This window comes from Eutrema salsugineum, unplaced genomic scaffold, assembly GCF_000478725.1.
Source record: "Eutrema salsugineum unplaced genomic scaffold, Eutsalg1_0 scaffold_16, whole genome shotgun sequence".
Lineage (NCBI taxonomy): Eukaryota > Viridiplantae > Streptophyta > Magnoliopsida > Brassicales > Brassicaceae > Eutrema > Eutrema salsugineum.
This window is the reverse complement of record NW_006256858.1, coordinates 3,518,171-3,540,780: the sequence shown is the minus strand read 5'-3', so window position 1 is coordinate 3,540,780 and position 22,610 is coordinate 3,518,171. Positions and strand designations below refer to the sequence as shown.

Genomic DNA, 22,610 nt, shown 5'->3' with positions numbered 1-22,610 from the left:
ATAATTGTATTTCGGATATTTCGGATATCCATTCGGATTTTCGGTTCGGTTTGGTTCGGTTTCGGTTTTTCGGATTTAGAAATTTAAAAACCGTTCGGATATTTTATCAGTTTCGATTCGGGTTCGGTTTCTCTTTTTCGGGTCGGGTTCGGATAAATTATTCGGGTTCGGATAATGTGCCCAGGCCTCAACCAACTCAAAACCAATATATAAACGTGGTAACTATAAATTGGCTGACATATGGGGTGACTAGCTAAACTTAACCAATTTAATATTAATTTTATGGGGGATTAGTAAAAAATTATAAATTGGTTGAACCTTTGTAAAAGAGGAAGATTTAGTGAATTCCTTAAAGAAATGTAGCTAGGTAACAATTACAATGAATAGAACAAGAAATATGTCTGAAAAATTATAATTATTCATTCAAACTTATTTTTGGTTTTGTTATGCTAAGAAATATCCCCCTTACTCAGCTAATTATAAATTTTACTAGTTACCATCATTGAGATTCTACACAAACTTCCCATTTGTACTAAAGTCACAAAATGAAAACAAAGTGGGTACAAGTGGGTATATATATGTGTGTGCACAGATACGAAGCAGCTTACATATAAAGTGATTGGTAATTGCCACCCCCACACACTTATTGAAAACTGCAGCCTTTTAGCTCCCAACAAAAAACAAAACCAACAAAAAAAAAAACATGGCTGAACAACAACAACAACAACAAGATCATCACAAAGAGCTTCAGCTTTTACCTTCTCCACCGTCAACGGAATCTCCGTTAAGAAAATTCCGACCAACAGTTATAACAACCGATCACCACCATTCCTCCTCCATGATCCACCACGATCTCGACCTAAAACTCTCCATCAGCCTCAGCACAATCCCAACGGCGACGGTGGAGCATCCGAGCAACGGCGACGGCGGAGGTGTGGAGGCGTTGAAGTGGCAGGCGGCGGAGCAGATAAGACTGGCGGCGATAGAGAAGGCTTACGCCGAGAGAGTCAGAGAGTTGACTCGCCGTGAGATGGAGATGGCTCAATCTGAGTTCGCTCGTGCAAGGTAAGCGAGTTTCATCAGTTAAAGTCGTTCCGGTTTGGTTTGGTTCGGTTTGGTTCACGGTTTTGAGTTGGAACCAGGGTGATGTGGCAGAAGGCAAGGGAGGAGGTGGAGAGAGCAGAGATGCTGAAAGAGAGATCAATTGCGAAGATCGATACGGCTTGCTTGGAGATCACTTGCCACTCTTGCAGGCAAAGGTTTAGGCCTTAATTTTAATTAAGTCTTTAATTGTTTCTCTTAATTATTGTTATTATTAATGGAAATTTGAGAGAGAAAGAGAGTATTGGTTTAATTAGTTTGAAAAATAATTTGAAAAAAAAAAACGGAAGCCATTCTTTTGTTTTAAATTCCATTTTGTGGTTAGTTCAGTTTGTTTTCATTTTCGAGTTTGGTAATATCAGGTCCTTTCTTTTTATTTTCTTGAAACCGAAGGAAAACAATCAGATTAATCACTTTTCTAACTACTTTACTTCCTCTACTTTTCCCAACACAATAGCAAATAAAAGACACTTGAAAATTCTCTTAGTTTTCATGAATTAATAATCACACAAATTAGAAACCACTCTACAGATCACTTCGGAATTTGATGGACTAAAATTCAGATTAGTTACGGTGTCTACATTGACCATCAGCTTTATCAAAAAAAATAAAATGATAAGCTATATATACTAATATACATATGCTATTATAGGGAGTATTAAAGTCGAACTATGACATCAATCAACCTGCAGAGCAAAACTAACTGTGACCAGTTAGTTAAATGCTTGATATTGAAGTAACAAGAGATAGAGTGAATAATAAAATAATTAATGATGGTAACGTTCATAATAAAGGAACGTGGAAACTAGAAAAAGAATAGACGACGACTTGCATGATTTGAATATAATTGGCTAGACCCATGGCTCGTATTATCTGTAATGTAATTATCTTTCAAAATGTTCGTTCAGCGAAAATTGATGATTAAATTTCTGAAAACAAATAATCAAACACACACGTACATATAAAGACATATGCATGGAGATGATGGCTATAATTATTGCATTACCATGCTCATTAATTTCGTCTACTTTAATATTAGTAGTATTGTGTGTTTGCGTACGTACTTATGTACGTCTAAAACACTTAATTAACTTATTACAGTGTTTTTTTTTTTATTTGAAACATAAAATGTTCTTGAAAAACAAAATGATTTGGACTAATCCAGACGTTTTGTAAAGTAATTAAATAAATTAGATAATACATAAATTCATTTCTATTGTTTTGAGATTTAATTTTCCAGATATAATTTTCCTTCGTTTGATTTTCTCTTCCAAATAAGTTTTTTTTTGGCACTGAAAAAGCTATAATGTTTTATCAATGAAATTAATTCTGCAATGTAAGAATCTTTTTAGGACCAAACTCTTATCCAAAGAGAAAAATACAAAATAGAAAATAACTAAAATCTATATCTACTACCCAAAAAATACTAAAATCTATATCTAAAACGATTCCATGAAACCCTAGAGCTTATTTATTGCTCTTTGGATGTAACACAGGTTTTTTGTTTTTGTCACCAGAAAGATCTACTTTTTAAAGGAATAAATTTTGTATTAATTACTCCTTCTGTTCAAAATTATTTGATATTTAAGATTTTTGCATATAGATTAAGGATGTATTTAATTTCTATTTTTTTACACTAAAAACATTATTTATAATTTATTTAAATGTCATTTAGCCAATAAAAAAACAATCTGCAGAATATAAAAGGTTAAAAACAATAAGAATTTATTAAATTTTATATTGAAAAGTGAAAACATCAAATAATTCTGAACAAACAAATCCTCCTAAAACATCAAATAATTCTGAAAAAACATCAAATAATTCTGAACAGAGGGAGTATATAGAAATATGTGAATATACATATTCACAGAAACAAAATCCATTCACAAGCGTTTATAAACAAACACGTACATGAACTTGTAAATATTTTCTTTTAGAAATAATATAGTAATCAAAATTCCAATTTGGGCACTGTCAAATGCCAAATATATAAATATATAGTTATACATATATATGTAGCACTTCATGAACTACTATTCTTACGTGCGTGTGAAGTTGCAATCTCTTAGTGATTTTCTTTTCTCGGCAAGATTTTTAAGATCAGTTTTGTTGTTCAACTATTTCGGCTATATCAAGTTCAGGACCTTCAGGTTCGAGCAAAAATTATAAATTTAAGTAAAACATTGTTTTTCGAAAATACTGCGGAGTAAAGAACCTTGATTATTGTACAAGTAGATAGTGATGAATATAACACATAGCCAGGTAAGTTTGTCTTTAATCAAGAGAATGATCTCTTCCTAGCCAGAGAGAAAACAGATCAGAAACTAGTGCTAGAGAAGCTGAAAGAAAAAATTTACATACTTTTTATTTGTTTCATGCACGTATCATCAACAGCTAGTATTAAGACTTAGAGAAGTCTAGACCGAATGCTAAATATTTTTAATTATTTTAATTAAAATGATGAAAATATGTTTTCTTGATCAATAAAATTATAACATTGTAAGCAATATATGGTAGAATAAATGTATACTTGCATGTTGAAAATTTTGATTCGTGATACAAACAAAAAGAAGATAATTATCTATAAACAGCGTAGGGCCAAAAAACCATTCGTCCACGATGCTACAAGTAAAAGAACAAATAGAAGAGAATAGCAATGAAATAATCCAAAAAAAAAAGCGAAAGGGAAAGGGGAAACAAGAAAGGTTTTGTAAATTTTTTATTTGGAGATAGAAAATTGGCAAGTGTGTGTTTATAACCCATGCGAATATATCAATTATTACGTCAACCAAAAAAAAAGCTCGATCCGAAATCATATTGGACTATAATTACAGAAGTTATTTAAATAGTAACAAAATGGAGGGGCCATGACTCATTTTTTTGATGATAGGAACCTTTGATAATGAAAGATAGAAGCAAATGGATCAATACAAAAAACCACAATCTATCAAGAAAAAAAAATGATGAATAATTGATGAGAGAATTACAGAAACAACAAGGGGTGGGAAGGAGTCGGAGTATCCACTTGTTTTCAACTTCTTCTTCTTAGACCTTTCTCTATACACAAACCCCAAAATATATTTTTTGTTTATCAAATCAAAATTCAAAAATTACTGCTTAGTGCTTACAAAATATCATTTACTTTGATATATATATATATATATATATATATATATATCTACCTTACTACTAACTGTTTCACAAGTTCAGTTGCTATAAACTACTTTTGAATTCTTCTTTCTTTTTTTTTTTTGCTCGATCTAGTTTTGGATTCAATGAACTACTTCTATTTCTTAAAAAAAAAATTAGATATATTCATTTTCATGCATGCTCAGTCGAAAAAAAAAAAAAACTTTCATCTTTAGTAAATTAGGCGTAGTGTATATTAGTATGTAGAAAGATACATATACAGTATTTGTTGTACAGTCACGGAAACGTACCGGTATGAACATTATGAGTGTGTCTCTACATACTTACAAAAAAACAAGGAAATGTATAATCACAGTGTTGAATTCACCAGAAGGAAAGAGATGTGTCTCAAAAATTGGAAGATAATGGAAACTGATGAGATACTTCAAAACATAGCAATCTTGCCCATTGTGACACAACCTTAACATTTGTCTTTTCACATTTGTCTTTTTACACAACAGTTTTTTTAATAATATACATAAATACACATATACAGATATAGATGTGTAACATCTGTGTTTATACATACATTTTGTACATATATACGCATGCATATCAGTATATCACTCATATTGGTGTTTGAGAGTGAGAAAGAGATCAAAGAGAGCCATCATTTTCCAAATGTGTTTTCCTTTGTTCAGCTTTTTCACCAATTTATATATTTTCTGAATCCCATGTGGGATGGATCTCTGCTTGTCCCCTCTTGTTAGATTTTTTTTTCCTAAAAATATATAATAAATCTCAGTCTAATTCTTTTCTACGATATAAACCATTTAATAATAAGTGGTGTTGTCTCTTATAGTTTATATCCTTATGACAGATATATGTTTAGTTTCGACATCCATATATTTTTGTGGTCCTTACACAAGTTAGCTTCATTATTGTACATGCATATCTCTTTTTATTCCACCTTCTAGAAAATTATGTTTTAATGTGTATTTCACAATGTTCATTTCTATGCAATTTTATTTCATTTTAGCTATTAGGACTCTTATATGTGGATGTGGATTGGAATCAAGACTAATCTTGCAACGCGCAGATATGGACCTATGTATCCTTAAATTTTAACTAAAGATAAAGATATTTCTAATTTAATCGATTAGTTATTAATTGTTGTATATAACTGGAAGTTTAATTAGTTCTAATAATTGGGAGAAAATGAAACAAGAAGATGAGGCCAAGTTTGGTTGGATTTAAAAGAGAAAGTGACAATGCCCTTAGAATGGAAGGGAATGAAAAGACAGTGTTAGGGAAGGAAGAGGGGACAATGGATGATGGAAGTTACTCTCATCATGTGATCCATCACTACCTTATATCTAATTTACATATATTTTATCAACTATTTACCAATTATATATTTATGTGTACATATATAAGCACCTTATAAACAATTTCACACTTCCTTTTGCATCCATTCTTTTTCTTTAATTCTCTTATTTTTATTCAGTATTCTTGGATTCTAAAAAAAGAAAAAAAAATCTATACAATGAACACAATAATTAAAAGAGATAGATTTGAACTAAAGTCATTTCGAATTTAAAACCATTATCCAATAAAATTAAGCGACATAATTTCAAAGTGATTAACTAACCAAAAAACTAAATAAATATTTCACTAAATAAGTTAAAATTAGGATATTATGATTATGTATATTTTATTTCATAAAATTCAAATTTAATTAGAAACTATTTTTAAAAGTACTGACTCCGATTCTTAAGATTTTTCATTTATAGTTAGTTTTTTTTAAAAAAAAATATCCCCTTTAAGCTTAGAGATCAGTTTTCAATTTAAAATTTTTAATAAGTTTTGAATGTATCATAATTAATGGATAAGAAACAAAATCATTGAAAGCTTTAACATGCTATAAATAAAAATAAAATTATAATAAGAGGCTGTTTTAGGTTAACCATAAGCCATTTGTAATATCATTCTTGTTTATCAAATATTTTAGACTAATTAAAGTGGAATATTAACAAATTTTTTTCTTACATCATATACAATGAAATCATATTATTAACTCTATCTCTTAGCGTTTAATATCATTTTTGGAAGGTAAGAAAAAATTAAAGACAAGGGAACCATTTTGAGGTTATACTATAATTGTTTTCATAAAGTTCTGATCGATTTTATTACCGGTTGTAAATGTTTCACCCCTCCAAAGTCACATGGAAAAATTAAAATATCAGCCTGAAAAACTCTTGAATCCATAAAATTACAAAGCAAATATTTGAATAGTGCGAAAAAAAAATCTTATGGGAGGAATACAATTTGTGCGAGAATATTGAGGGCAATGATAGTATATACAGTACTATATAGATGGCCCAAGTAGACAGAGTATTACCTATGATCTTTATTTTAAATATTAGTTGTTCATTAACAAAAAACTGAAAAAAAGAGAAAGTGAAAGAAGGAAAAGAAGATCGCAAGTCAAAAGATTTTATTGTGTATATAAATGGGCCAAAAGTAAACTGAAGAGAAAGTGAGAGTCTTACTTTTAATGTCTGAGAGAGGTCAAAGAGTCTCACTCTTACAACAATTCACCAATTACAAAATTGAAGATTGAATTGAGTCATTGACTATATATTTAATTAATATGTGGATGCTACAATATACGTTTTTTTCTAAGGAACGTGCTATAGGAATAAAGGTTGATCCTGATTTTACATGTACATTGAAAGTATGTAACATAAATATTATGATTTTTTCTTTATTTAATTTGGGTCTACTTTCTTTAATTATTTGTATTCAGTTTCTTTGTATAGATTATTAGTATGTAATTTCGATTACAAACTAGATTTATGCAGTTTGTAGTTTGTTCATTTGAAAATTTATATCAACCAGATATAAATAATTTGATATAAGTTTTATTTCTGTTTAAATTAAATTTCAGTGTCAATATACATTCCAAGTGATTGTTAAGTTTAATGGATTTTCAACTTAAAAATTAATTGACAATGAATATATTAACTCATATCTCTTATATATCTTAGATACCATTGAATTTCAGATGTGAGATTCCTAACATTCCCTTTGAAACATAGTGATCAGCCAAAAGTTCATAATATTTTGGAAGTATTATTTACAGTAATAAATTAATTAAAGGCTATGAAAAGAGAAAATAAAAGAGATCCACATCCTGCCATCATAACCTCATGCTGAAAAGAGAAAGGAAAATAATTTAAAAAATATTTAAAAAATAATGTACGAATTTATTTTATGTCTATTATTATTTTAGTTTGAACTTTGAACAACAAAGCTTCTGTCACTTGCATCACCAAAATAAAAATAACTTTTTGGATTTTCTTTTACTACTTCCAATGTCTGATTAGTGCTTCTGGGCTACTTTTTTGGATCATGTGAATCCTAAATCAGAAAAATCTTTATAATACCCAATTCAGTATATTTTCATAAATTCTGACAAAATTTATAAGAGTTTTCTATGTTTTTAGCTTTTTTTTTTCTGATGCTTAAGATTTTTATATAATGAATTTTGTGGCGATTTACTTCAATATTTTCTCGTCGTCCAGATTACTTTTTTTAAATGACAAAATCAGAAAAATGTAACTTTTATTTTGTCTTTGGTTATTATTTTTTAAATTAAAATTATATTATTTTTATAAAAAGAGTTAAAGTCGAACCACACCCATATCAAGCTAGATTTTAGATTCCCATATTTCTTCGTAGAAACACATCAGTCGAAATGTGGACTCGGTATCGTTCTTTTGTTTTGTTGGTAATCATTGGTCAGACTCAGATAAGTACTTATTCGTAAAACTGACAATTTTTTTTATTAAAATCCTAATCTAATCCCTGAAAATGCCAAACAAACCCAATGGTAAGGGCAATTTCCTTGCAATATTCTTAGTACTAAAACAGATTAGTACTATTGAGTATGAGCATACAAAAAAAGACTTGCAAATTCATTTACTCAATTTCCATTTTCTTACGCAGTAACCAAAGAGAGCCATTCACAACAACTAAACCGAATCGGTTTATTTATTATATATAAACGAAAAAGGAGAAACAACAACAGTAAGTCAGTCTTGGCGTAAACCAAAAAGCAGTTCAACAACTACGAATCCCAAATTACCAAAAAAAAACTGGAAATTGCAACTAGGTTATTACCATATGCAACAAGACCGTAACAAAGTTCTGATAACCACCGGTTCTATTAGGATACTTGGTTTATTCCGGTTATATTTGGTTTAATTAGAGCTGACTAGAGTTGGTTTACTGTAGTGTGTATATAAGAGAGTGATGAACTAATTGTACAGATTAACAAAGATAATGACATTCTTTCTTTCTTAATCTTCTTCTCTATCGTCTTGATTCTGAGCTTAATCATCTTTGATGGTAACCTTCAATATGGTATCAGAGATTATCTGAATCTTCTTCCGCTTTCTCCGAATCAATGCGATGAGCTTTCCGATTTCAATTTTCTCTTGATTCGTTTCGATATTGTATTTCGTGATATCTGAAACTCTCACTGGAACGATTTTCTGTATTCTCGTTCTACATTTGCTGTTTTCTCTTTGATGTGATCTTCTTTTGATCAATATCTTCTTTCCGATTCCTTTTTCGGCATTGCCGGTTTTATCTTTTCTTGAATTTTCATGGCGGCACCTCGTCCTTCTTATTCAGCTTCATTGGATCCACCGGTTGATTCCTCACATTCTTCGACCAATCAATATGAAAATCCTTACTATTTGCATAACAATGACCATGGTTCTTGTCTCCGATCGATTGACGACGGCATCGGATTTTCATTCTTGGAGAAGATCGGTTCGAATGGCTTTGAATGTGCTAAACAAGCTCGGCTTCATTGATAGTACGATTTCTAAACCATCAGAAACAGATCGTGACTATGGTGATTGGTCTAGATGCAACGATATGATTGCTACATGGTTGATGAACTCGGTTTCTAAGAAGATAGGACAGAGTTTATTGTTCATTTCTACAGCAGAAGGAATTTGGAAGAATCTGCAATCTAGGTTTAAGCAAGATGATGCACTTAGGATATATGATATTGAACAAAGGTTGAGTAAAATTGAACAAGGATCTATGGAGGTTTCTACATATTATACGAAATTGCTTACTCTATGGGAGGATCATAAGATCTACATAGAGCTTCCAGTGTGTACTTGTGAATGTGATGCAGCATCTAAATGGGAGAAGCTGACAGAGAGGAGTCGTGTTACCAAATTCTTGATGGGAATAAACAAGTCATATGAGCAAAAAAGGAGACACATTTTGATGTTAAAGCCGATTCCTACCATTGAAGAAGCTTTCAACATTGTTACGCAGGATGAAAGACAAAGATCGATAAAGCCTCATACTAAAGTGGATAATGTTGCTTTTCAGACTCTTGCTACTTCTTCTACTGGATATGTTATTCCCACTGCTGAAGAGAATGCACTTATAGCAGCATATAATGCTAACAAAGTAGCTCTGAAACCTGTGTGTACACATTGTGGAAAAACTGGTCACATTATCCAAAAGTGTTTCAAGCTACATTGATTTCCACCCGGGTATAAAACCAATAAGAATGGCTTTCAAGCTTGGCCACAGATGCCTTTTCAGTATCAACCACAAGTGCCACAGTTTCAGAATACTCAGCCTATATAGTTCCAACCAAGGATGCTGATGCAGAGTGCTCCTAATCCTACTACTTTCCAGCAAACAAATGCCATTGCCAATTTTTGTTCGGATATGGGTTATTACAACTATGGGTACCCAATACCTAATGCTTCAGTTTCAAACATTACAAGTGGAGGCAACAATCAACATCTTCAGACCTATACACCACAACAGGTTCAACATTTGATCTCCCAATTCAGTGGTCAAGTGAATACAAAAGAAGATGTTGCTCCAAATTTGAACTCCACATCATCAATTACTGAACATGGTGTCATGGCTAAATCATCAACATCGGGTACTGTTTCTTTTCCTACTACCAGCCTTACATATGAGAATAATGATCTCACTTTTAAAAACCATTCTCTTTCTACTCTTCAGAAATTTCTTCCACCTGATGCTTGGATAATAGATAGTGGAGCCTATAGTCATGTTTGTTCGGATTTAGCCTTGTTTAGATAACTCATACCTGTTTATAGTGTTATGGTTACATTGCCTAATGGTACTAGGATCCCGATCACTCATATTGGCACCATTCATATTTCATCATCTTTAATACTATATAATGTGTTACATGTTCGTGACTTTCAATTTAACTTGATAAGTGTCAGTTGTTTAGTTCGAACCTTATTCTGTTCGGTGATATATCATGGTTTTTAACCATGGTATATGTCTTATTTATAGAGTCTTTTTAGTGTCTTTCGAGTCTTTTGGAGTCTTTTCAGGTCATAGGTACGTTTGGAGCTTAACTGGAGACTTTGGAGCACTTTGGAGCTTAATCAGGATCAAATTCGTCAAGAATGGATTTTGTGCCTTAGTGTCGCTCGACACGATGGAGAGTGACGCTCGACACTTGTCAAAGAAATAAGGAAAATGCGATTTTGTTTCCTATTTGAAGAAGGAGTTGGGCCCAAACGTTTTCAAGGAAGCCAAGACGTGTCTTAGAGATATATATAGGATTTTTATTTCCTTTTTACGATAACTTTAGATTTTTGAGAGAGAGATACTCTGAGTTTTCGGCTTTTGCGATTTCTGAGCTTTGGGAGACAAGTCTGAACTCTGTTCGTTTAGAGGGAAGATTTTGAACCCCTTTATCTATTTTGATTTAATCTATTGCTTTCTATTCATCATGTTTGTTGTCCCAATAACCATGTCTGAGTAGATCACCTGTTAGGTTTAGGGTTAATTAGGGTTTTCTCTGAATGTTTGATTTACTTGCTAGTTATGGTTCATATCTATTTGTTCTTCACCTTAGGTTGTTCTTAAAGCTAATTCTAGACTGATCACCTTGAACTTAGATCTTAGGTTGCTTAATTGACACGGAAGTGTAATTGAATAACTGGAAAGAACCTAGGTTGAGCAAAGTAGCTATTCGCAAAGGAATTTGGTTTAGATACTTTGCGAACATATCGAGCTTTTGCATTAAGGCTGGTTTAATTATGTAGGATTTGCAAAGGAATTTGGGATTCTAGGATTAACTTAGATAATTCTCACAACGGAAGTTGGTTAATTTTAATTCTGTGTTTCGAGTTCAAGAACCGAGCTTAATAACTGAACCCTGATTAGTTAAGTCGATCTGCATTCATTGATTTCCTGAAAAACGCCCTAGACCTAATCCTTATCAAATCGAATTCACAAACCGTTTTCATTGCTGTTTTATTTATTTCTGTCGCATTGCTGTTTACTTCCTATATTTCTGCTTAGCGTAACTCCATCTACACAAGGTTTATTGAGTGATCTCTTGTCTCTGTGGTTCGACCCCTAGATACTACAACTGCACATCTGTGCTCTTGCAGAGTAGCTTAGGGATTAAACTTTGAGCAGATCAAGTTTTGGCGCCGTTGCCGGGGACTTGATTTCGCCATTAAACCTAGTTTTTGAGTTTCGACTTAGTGTCGTGGTGTCGCGCGACACCTTTCTTTTTATAACCTAATTTACTTATTTCGTTTTCTCTCTTTGTTTTTGGTGTTTCAGGTTTATGCATACTCGTGGAACCAGGAGCAACAAGGACATCCCGCTAGTGAATTTGAGCAACGAGGAGCTAGCCGAGTTAGAGCGAATGAACATAAAAGCAAAGGATCCGGCAATGATGGAAAACGCCAATGGACTTGTTCGTGATGATGATGGAATCTGGAGAGACCAAGAGGGTCATGTGTGCAATGCGAGAGGCCAGAGGCTTGATGGAGATGGTAACATCATTCCACCAGCGCCTTTACCAGTGGATGTTGTTGATCAGAACCCACCACCTGCACCGCGTGGGAATGCTGTGATCGTTCCAAATCAGAGGAACGCTCCAGAAGATCGGAATGTGAGGGAACCTGCACATGCAGCTGGCCGTGGACGAACACTTGGAGACTACAACAAGCCTGAGCAGTTCTATGCAAATCGTTCTGCGATTCGCGCCCCTGCGTTTCAAAGAAACGATTTTGAGCTGAAGCTTGTGTACTACACTCTTGTGGGTCAGCATCCTTTCCATGGCCACTCTCATGAGCACCCGATGGACCACATCGAAAGGTTTGAAGACTTGGTCACCAGCATCAAGTACAATGGGGTGTCCAATGATTTCTTCCTCTGCAAGCTGTTTCCTTACTCTCTTGCTGGAGAAGCAGCTAACTGGTTGAAGCAGTTGGAGCCAGGATCACTCACCACTTGGGAAGAGACCAGGAATGCCTTCCTGCACAACTTTTTCGATGATGCTAGGTCTGAGGAGTTGAGGACGAAAATTTCGACTTTTTCTCAGGAACCAACTGAAGCGTTCAAAGCTTCTTGGGTGCGATTCAAATCGTACCAGCGAGACTGCCCCCATCATGGCTTCAGCGATGTGCAGTTGCTGGGTATCTTCTTCAGAGGTATCGATTGGAGGTATCAGATGGCTCTTGATGCAGCGAGCAATGGAAACTTCAACACCAGATACCCAGACGAAGCTGTTGAGCTCATCAAAAACTTGGCATCTAGCAATAGTACCAAGAATGCAGACTATCAGCGAAGGAAGCAGGCTGGGAACATGGATAGATCGCAAATTGATGAGGTGAAGGCTAAGCTTGACTCTGTGCATAGTCTTCTTGTGGGTAAGAAATCTGTCAGATACCCTGCAGAAGTTCAGAATTTCGGACCAGATGACGCTTTTGAGGAAGAGGATGTTAACTTCATCAATGGAGCTCGATTTCAGGGTCAGAGATTTGGTTATGGGCAAGGGAACACGAATTACAATGGAAATAATCAGAGGAGTACCTTCACAGGTAATCAGAACTCTTCTGGTTACAGCTCCAAACCTCAGTACCAGACATCCTACTCCAACAACAGATTTTCAAGGAACTATGGTTCTCCTCCTACTCAAACTCCAGATAATGAGGTGAAGTCTATGCTGGAACAGATCCTGGAAGGTCAGCAGAAGATGACTATGGATTTCAATGGGAAGATTGATGCTCTGTATCTGGATCTGAATGGAAAAATCGAAGCTTTAAACACTCATGTCAAGCAGCTCGATACGCAGGTTGCTCAAACTGCAGGCTCTGTTAAAAGGCAAGAAGGTTTTCTTTCTGGGAAGACTGACACCAATCCAAGGCATCACTGCAGTGCTATCACGTTGAGGAGTGGTAAAAATCTGAGTTCTGAGCCCAAGAAGACGCCTCCTGCACCTGAAGTCGTGGATCTGGAAGGACCTGAAGAAGTTCTTGAGATTGCAGAACCGGTGTCGAGCGACACCACAACCAGTGTCGTGCGTCACCAATTGCAGAGCAAAGCTGATATTGCTCAAAGTCCGAAATCTGCTGAAGAAAGAGTATACAAACCTAAGGTTCCTTACCCAAGGAGTCCTAGGAAGTCCAAGCAGGAGATAGGTGATGCCAGATGCAAGGCTTTGATGGAGAAACTTGTGCTTGAGATTTCTTTGGTTGATGCTGTGAAGATTGCTCCTACTCTCAGATACTATGTGAAAAAGATGGTGACTAATAATCTCAGCCATGAACAAGGAGTGATGATGATCTCTGAACAGGTCAGTGCTGTGATTCAGAATAAGATTCCAGAGAAACTCTCAGACCCAGGAAGCTTTGTTTTGGACTGCTCTATCTTCTCTGAGAGATTCAAGAGATCGCTGTGTGATCTTGGTTCGAGTGTCAACCTAATACCATACTCTGTAGCTGTTAGCCTTGGGATGACTGACTTCAAGCCAACTAAGATCTCTTTAATCCTAGCAGATCGATCTAAAAGAATCCCAAAAGGTGTCTTGGAGGATGTTCCGATTAAAGTTGGTGATTGCATAATTCCTACAGATTTCGTGGTTCGGGAATATGGAGAGGTACCCAAAGATCCTCTTATCCTGGGAAGATCGTTTTTAGCTACAGCTGGAGCAGTAATTGATGTCAAGCATGGTAACTTTGATCTCCACCTGGGAGATACCATCATGACTTTCAAGATGGAGAAGCTGAAGGATCCCACCATAGATGGTCAGACATTCCAAATCAGTGCAATACCTGAAGTGATAGTTGGAGATCAGAACATGTTTGATGCTGAGAAGGTGAGAGATCAACCTGAGTTGACGAAAAAGTCTACAGAACCAGTGACTGCTGTTGATCAGGAAGCTCCAAACATTGCACTCCATCCATCTCCACCAAAGCAAAGGTACGCACTTCTTGAGCCTAATCCTAATTCTTGCGATATCATCAAAACTGATTTGAAAGATGCAGATTCGGTCTCTCGACGCAAGCTACGAGATTATCGTAGAACACTTGGTTTTTCTATTGATGATATTGCAGGGAATAAGTTGAAGCCACCCAAACACAGATCTCACCCTGGTGCTATTCCTGCATTCCTTGGACGACCTCATGCGCACAACGCTTACACACCACCATGGATGAGACGAATTTCACAGAGGCACTCTTTGCCAGTGTCTGATCCACCAGATGCATAGTCTATCCATAGTCAAGCTAATGACTTAAATCAAGCGCTTGGTGGAAGGCAATCCACTGGTGAGTCTGTAAATAAGTGTTTTGTTTCAGTGATTTTCGTTTTTCTTTTTGTGTCTTAGGTGAAACAGAGGCTGGTGTCGAGCGACACCACCTTCGGTGTCGCCTGTCACTTGCTATTAAAAAAAAAAAATTAGGAAATCAGGAAACTGGAGTCAAACCAGAAATTCGGATTGGTCTGCTGCAATTCGGTATGAGGAAACAAGCGTCGCACGACACCATCATCAGTGTCGCGCGACACCATCATTGCAGCCAGGTAAGTTCTCCGTTTTTCTTGTGTTTCTCTGTTTCTTCTCTTTTGTCACCAACTTCGGATTTGATTACACTGGGGACAGTGTTGTTCAAGTCTGGGGGAGGTAGTTGCTGACATTGTGTTTGTTTTTCTTAGAGTTAGTTGTGTCAAATTGTTTTTGAGTCAAAACCAGTTGGAGATCATGATGCTTTTCTTGGAATTATTGTGCTGACCTTTCACCTAAGTGACCACTGCTGCAGATTCAGTCTAGATCCGACTAATGAAAAATCCAAAGGCTGACCACTTGACTAGAGGCGTCCATGTTTCCAACAGAATCCACTAACCTGAGCTAAGTTCTTAACTTCATTTTTAACTCGTTGATGTGACTGATGCCTTAGAGCTTGATTCCTCATTCGTACTTGATCAATGAAAGCCTGCGTGAAATTTAATGTTGGTGTTTCTCTCCCTGTATCGAGCTAAGAAAAAGAAAGAAAGAAAAAAGGGCGAAAAGATTGAGATGATTTTCGCTTAGGAGTGAAGGGCTAGGAATGTTTCCAATGATCCCATTATTTTACTTCTAAGTTGGAATGATCACACAAAGGAAGGAAGTGAGGGGTAGGAAAGTTTCCCATGACCCCATTATTCGCTGAAAACCTTTGATACAAGGTAAGAGGACAACTCGGGGACTCGATGGCAAACACCATCAGTACTCGCAGCTTTACCCTTATCGAGTATATGCCATAAAAAAGAGAAAAGAAAAGATGATGAATGTGCGAAAAGAACAAGTCTGGGGGAGAGAAAAATACAAAAGTTTGTATAGTTAACTTGTTTGAGTATAGTACGGGAAAGAATCTAGAAGGTTCTGGGCATTGGAATCATCAGTGAGTTCCAGCGATGAGGGTTTATGGACTATGTTGTGGAATTTTGGACTTAATCTGGAAAGCTGTGAATGTCTGCGGAGAAGTACATGGTGGTTCGATTTGGAATGATGAAGCAGTAGTTGAGTTGCAGGGTGATCGGTCAAAAGCGATGTTCCAATGAAAGGTTGAGTCTCTGCGTTTTCAAACTTCTTTCTCTTATTTGGTGTTCTGTTTGCTTGAGGGCAAGCAAATGCTAAGTCTGGGGGAGTTGATATATCATGGTTTTTATGGTTTTTAACCATGGTATATATCTTATTTATAGAGTCTTTTTAGTGTTTTTCGAGTCTTTTGGAGTCTTTTCAGGTCATAGGTACGTTTGGAGCTTAACTGGAGACTTTGGAGCACTTTGGAGCTTAATCAGGATCAAATTCGTCAAGAATGGATTTTGTGCCTTAGTGTCGCTCGACACCATGGAGAGTGATGCTCGACACTTGTCAAAGAAATAAGAAAAATGCGATTTTGTTTCCTATTTGAAGAAGGAGTTGGGCCCAAACGTTTTCAAGGAAGCCAAGACGTGTCTTAGAGATATATATAGGTTTTTTATTTCCTTTTTACGATAACTTTAGATTTTTGAGAGAGAGATACTCTGAGTTTTCGGCTTTTGCGATTTCTGAGCTTTGGGAGACAAGTCTGAACTCTGTTCGTTTAGAGAGAAGATTTCGAACCCCTTTATCTATTTCGATTTAATCTATTGCTTTCTATTCATCATGTTTGTTGTCCCAATAACCATGTCTGAGTAGATCACCTGTTAGGTTTAGGGTTAATTAGGGTTTTCTCTGAATGTTTGATTTACTTGCTAGTTAGGGTTCATATCTATTTGTTCTTCACCTTAGGTTGTTCTTAAAGCTAATTCTAGACTTATCACCTAGAACTTAGATCTTAGGTTTCTTAATTGACACGGAAGTGTAATTGAATAACTGGAAAGAACCTAGGTTGAGCAAAGTAGCTATTCACAAAGGAATTTGGTTTAGATACTTTGCAAACATATCGAGCTTGTGCATTAAGGCTGGTTTAATTCTGTAGGATTTGCAAAGGAATTTGGGATTCTAGGATTTTAACTTAGATAATTCTCACAACGGAAGTTGGTTAATTATAATTCTGTGTTTCGAGTTCAAGAACCGAGCTTAATAACTGAACCCTGATTAGTTAAGTCGATCTGCATTCATTGATTTCCTGAAAAACGCCCTAGACCTAATCCTTATCAAATCGAATTCACAAACCGTTTTCATTGCTGTTTTATTTATTTCTGTCGCATTGCTGTTTACTTCCTATATTTCTGCTTAGCGTAACTCCATCTACACAAGGTTTATTGAGTGATCTCTTGTCTCTGTGGTTCGACCCTTAGATACTACAACTGCACATCTATGCTCTTGCAGAGTAGCTTAGGGATTAAACTTTGAGCAGATCATTCGACTCATTTCTTTTCTACTTGTTGCATTATTCAGGAACTTTCTCAGGGCTTGATGATTGGGAGGGTAAAATTTTCCACAATCTTTACATTCTTGAGAATGCAACCCCTTCTTCATCAACTCCTACAACTTTCTTTGCTGGTTCTGTGTTAGTTGATGGCAATCTTTGGCACCAACGTTTAGGGCATCCATCAGCAGCTGCATTGCATAAGATTTCTTCTTTGTTATCTGGTTTTAAGAATGTTTCATTAGAAAAAGTCCATTGTCTTGTATGTCCTTTGGCAAAACAGAAACGATTAGCCTTCATTTCTCATAATAATATGGCTTCTAAGCCATTTGATTTAGTCCATATTGATGTATGGGGTCCTTTTAGTGTTGAGTCTGTCGAAGGGTTTATATATTTCTTTACTTTGGTTGATGATTGTACAAGGGTTACTTGGTTGTACATGTTAAGAAATAAAAGTGATGTTTCCTCTGTGTTTCCAACTTTTCTTAAGCTTGTTGAAACTCAATTTGGCACCAAAGTTAAAGCTATTCGATCTGATAATGCTCCTGAATTAGCTTTCACTGAACTGATTAAAGACCGTGGTATGATTCACCACTTTTCTTGTGCTTATACTCCACAACAAAACTCTGTTGTTAAGAGGAAGCATCAACACTTGCTTAATGTTGCTTGGTCTTTATTATTTCAGTCTAATGTGCCTCTACAATATTGGAGTGATTGTGTTTTAACAGCAGTTTACCTGATTAACCACATTCCTTCTCCTTTGCTAGTAACCAACTCCACTTGAATTGATGTTGAATAAGAAACCTGATTATTCTTTGTTAAAGAGTTTTGGTTGTTTGTGCTATGTCTCAATATTGCAGAAGGACCGTCATAAGTTCTCTCCTAGGGCTAGACCTTGTGTGTTTTTAGGGTATCCCTCTGGTTATAAAGGTTACAAGGTTTTAAATTTGGAATCTCATTCTGTTGCAATTTCTCGTAATGTTGTCTTCTATGAAGACAAGTTTCCTTTTAAAACAAGTGAGCTCGTTTATAATTCTGTGGATATGTTTCCTAATACTATCTTACATCTTCCTGCACCATTGCATTTTGTTGAGTGTATGCCTCTTGATTTGCCACCATCATTGTCATCGATAGATATAGAAAATGCATCTCATGAGCATCTTAGTACTCATTCATCTATTCCGGTTACACCAGAGATAGATATTAGTTCTGTGAACAATGCCAATCCTACACAAACTATTAGGGCTCTAAGTTATCTGACTGAGTATCATTGCAATTTGGTCTCTCTTTCTTCTCCTTCTACCACTTCACATAATACTACTCCATATCCTATTTCTTCTGTTATATCGTATGATAAGTTTAATCCCACCATTCAATCCTATATCCTTGCTTATACCTTAGAAACAGAGCCGAAAACCTTTAAACAAGCCATGGCATTTGATAAATGGAATAAGGCTGTAAATGTGGAGCTTCATGCGTTGGAAGATAAGGGAACTTGGAATATTAAATCCTTACCACTAGGAAAGAATGCGGTAGGTTGTAAATGGGTTTTCACCATTAAGTACAACACAGATGGATCAGTGGAGCGTTACAAAGCACGCTTAGTGGCTCAGGGTTTTACACAACAAGAAGGGATAGATTATATGGATACCTTTTCCCCGGTTGTAAAGCTAACCAGTGTGAATTTTTTGTTGAGTCTTGCTACTGTTCAGGGTTGGAGTTTGACTCAAATGGATGTGTCTAATGCCTTCTTGCACGGTGATTTGGACGAGGAGATCTACATGAGTCTTCCTCAGGGTTACACACCAGCCTCGGACAAGCCTCTTCCCCCAAATCCAGCTTGTCGTCTCGTGAAGTCTCTGTATGGGCTCAAACAAGCTTCACGTTAGTGGTACAAAAGATTTTCTTCGGTTTTGTTGGGAGCAAACTACATCCAGTCACCTGCTGACAATACACTCTTTGTTAAGGTCTTATCTTCTTCCTTTATTGCTGTGTTAGTCTATGTAGACGACATTATGATAGCCAGTAATAATGATGAGACTGTTGAGGAATTGAAGAAATTGTTGAGGTCTGAGTTTCAGATAAAGGATCTAGGACCAGCTAGGTTCTTTTTGGGATTAGAAATTGCTCGTTCCTCAGCTGGTATCTCATTTTGTCAGCGTAAATATGCCTTGAACCTGTTGGAAGACGCTAGATTATTAGGTTGCAAACCAAGCTCAGTTCCGATGGATCCTTCATTACATCTTACGAAAGATCTAGGAAATCTTTTGCCTAATCCAACTTCTTATAGAGAGCTCATTGGTCGGTTATTATATCTTACTATAAGCCGACCTGATATAACCTTTGCTGTGCACCAATTGAGTCAGTTTTTGTCATCCCCGACTGATGTTCATCTTCAAGCTGCACATAAGGTTCTACGATACATCAAAATTATCCAAGGACAAGGTTTGATGTATGCCTCTGATTCTGAGCTCTGTTTGAATGCATTTTCTGATGCTGGCTGGGCAACTTGTAAGGAAACTTGATGGGCTTGCGGGCCTAGGGTTGTTTTTTAACAAGCCGGTTGGTCCTCCTTAAGTTTTAAATTTATAAAACCCTAGTGTCTGCAAGTGCACAGATGTACGTTGTAGGACTTAGGGTGTCGATCCACAGGGAGGATGTCTAATCTGCGAGAAACAACAAACTGGGAAGTAAGCAAACTCATAAACCAATAAAAGATTTGGGGTTTTTCGTTAAGATCCTAAATTAAACCTAATATAGTATTCACAAAAAAAGCAAGGCAGGATGAATTGTTAAAAAGAACATCTAAAGCATATCGACTCAAACTAAAGACTCTTAAACTCATAGGTGGCGATTTAGACTTCTCCGGTTTACTCTAATCGATGTATGATGGCATTTCCAATTAGCTTCCGGGCGATTTATCTTCATCTGTTTCTGGGAATCTGCATTGAACTAGAATAGACATATGTTTGATTAACCAACTATTGTCACCTTAATCAACTAATCTCTTAGATCTAGCAATTAACTCTCGCTCTCATGCTAAACTTAAGATCATGCATTGGACATTGAATTCATCTGCTCACATCTTCTCTATAGGTAGCTCTCGACTCCTATAGCGACTATGTTCTTCTGAAGCTAGATATGGAAGTTCTGATACAGCACTCTTGTGGCTCTGATCGATCATAGGCTCAGAGAATAAGTCATGAATCTACTTTCATGCTTTACGAATAACTTAGAAGAGATGGGATCCAGAATATGGCTAAGAGCAATAGAAATCTTAATCGATATATATGCTTATCGATATCTTCAAACAACTTGACTCTTTGAGACTAATCTACATGATGCAATGAATGATGAAAGACATATAAGAATGCAAAAGAATGAAACAGAAAAGTTAATAAGATAAAAAAGAGAAAGAACAATGGATCTGGGGCAGAATCCCCATCTCCATCGCCTAACCCTAGAAAAACAAAGTTTGATGGCTCAAAATCTCATTACAGGAGCACACACCCGTTTAGAGCTGCTAAACAATGTATTTATAGGTCCTAAGACCATCTCCAATGTATTCCTCCATTTTTATCTCCAAAATGGAGGAACTGCAAAATGAAGTTGGATTTCTCTCCATTGTATTCCTCCATTTCCAACTCCAAAAGAATATTCTTAGTATATTCTTTATTTTTATTTTATTGTTAATTACTAATAATGCACTTTATTTATAAAAATTACAAATGAACCCATTTATTTTTTTTCAGTTAAAACTTCTATAAATTATAATATTATTTTAAATTCAACTATTATAATATACAAATAATACTACACGCCATTTAAAATAATAAAATAAAGTACATTTTAATTTTAGGTATTTCTTATGTATTTTTAATTTTATATTATTTCTAGTTTCAGTTAATCTTCTTATATTTTTTATTTTTTTCTCAAATTTTAAATCTATTTATCTTTAATTTTAAATTAAATATATATAATATAAAGGATCAAATTATAAATAAAAAATATAGTTTTAAGAATTAATGAAAAATAAAGAACTTTTTTGTAAATAAAAAAGTTCACCTGCAAAATGGAGTTGAAAATGGAATTACTCCATATTTGGAGGAAAAAATGGCATTCCTCCATTTTGCAGGTGAAAATTGAGTAGGGTTGGAAAAGAATTTCCTCCAAAATGGCATTTGGAGGAAAAAATGGAGTAGGGTTGGAGATGCCCTAAGGTCTTCCAGATCTCATTTAGGGCTTCTCTGAAGAGAAATGGCGAAGTGGGCTTTGATGTTGGGCCTTGTGGCTCGTCTTAAGGTCCACCGGGGGTGAGAGTCTTCCAGGGCAGGTAAAACATGTGTTTCTCGTGGGTGAGAGTCTTCCGGGACTGCTGAACTGAGTCAACTTGTTCTACATGTATCTTTTGATTGCACCGTTGGATCTTTGTGATGTAAAGTGCTATAGAAAGCTGGTTGTCTCCTCTTGATTGTCTCCAAATTTAAGCTGGATCGGACTGTGAGAAAGTCTTCATTTGAGGCTGAACTTCTGACGGTCTGACTCTGAGCTAAAAATGTGGATTTCTTCCATTTTGCCATCATATTCCCTAAGTTTCCTGAAAAGAGCATTGAAACTATAAATACATGGAAATCATAATAAAAGTTCCTAAAACAAAGTAAAACCTTTGAAAAAGCATTTGAAATTAATGGTGAAAAGTGGTCAAAATTAAGTGTTATCAAAACTTGAAGATTTATTACTGGTTATTTGTGTTTAACTTGGTACCTCTTTGATTTCGTGGAAATCCAAAAAGAAGTCAATGGTTCGTAGAAGTAGCACCGAGGCAGAGTATCGAAGTTTGGCTTTGGTAACATGTGAGATTATATGGATTCAGCAATTACTTCGGGATCTACATATCAAGATGACTTGTGCAGCCAAGTTATTTTGTGATAACAAGTCTGCAATTCATATAGCTACAAACCCTGTGTTTCATGAAAGGACGAAACATGGTTCGAGATCAAATCAAAACTGGACGTCTCAAAGCATTACATGTTCCTACAGGATGTCTATATCAAGTCTTTACCGTCAAATTGTACGAAGCTAAAGACTTGAGAGGGGGTATTAGGATACTTGGTTTATTCCGGTTATGTTTGGTTTAATTAAAGCTGACTAGAG

General features: G+C 35.5%; 1 protein-coding gene and 1 non-coding gene across 2 annotated transcripts; one reads left to right on the top strand and one right to left on the bottom strand.

The window, feature by feature from the left end:
- The first annotated feature begins 613 nt into the window (after nucleotides 1-613).
- Nucleotides 614-1,458, top strand: LOC18021553 (protein SHOOT GRAVITROPISM 5). The gene is made up of 2 exons (XM_006404176.2): nucleotides 614-1,065; nucleotides 1,143-1,458. The coding sequence occupies exons 1-2, from the start codon at nucleotides 704-706 to the stop codon at nucleotides 1,270-1,272; spliced, it is 492 nt and encodes a 163-aa protein (XP_006404239.1). The 5' UTR covers nucleotides 614-703; the 3' UTR covers nucleotides 1,273-1,458.
- An 11,173-nt stretch (nucleotides 1,459-12,631) lies between these two features.
- LOC112087934 lies at nucleotides 12,632-12,738 on the bottom strand. The gene has a single exon (XR_002900339.1). It is a non-coding gene; the product is annotated as a small nucleolar RNA R71 (small nucleolar RNA).
- Nucleotides 12,739-22,610: the final 9,872 nt, after the last annotated feature.

Coding starts and splice junctions, on each gene's coding strand:
- LOC18021553 (XM_006404176.2), top strand. CDS start 704: ATGGCTGAACAACAACAACAACAACAAGATCATCACAAAGAGCTTCAG. Junction 1,066..1,142: donor TCTGAGTTCGCTCGTGCAAG/GTAAGCGAGTTT, acceptor AGTTGGAACCAG/GGTGATGTGGCAGAAGGCAA.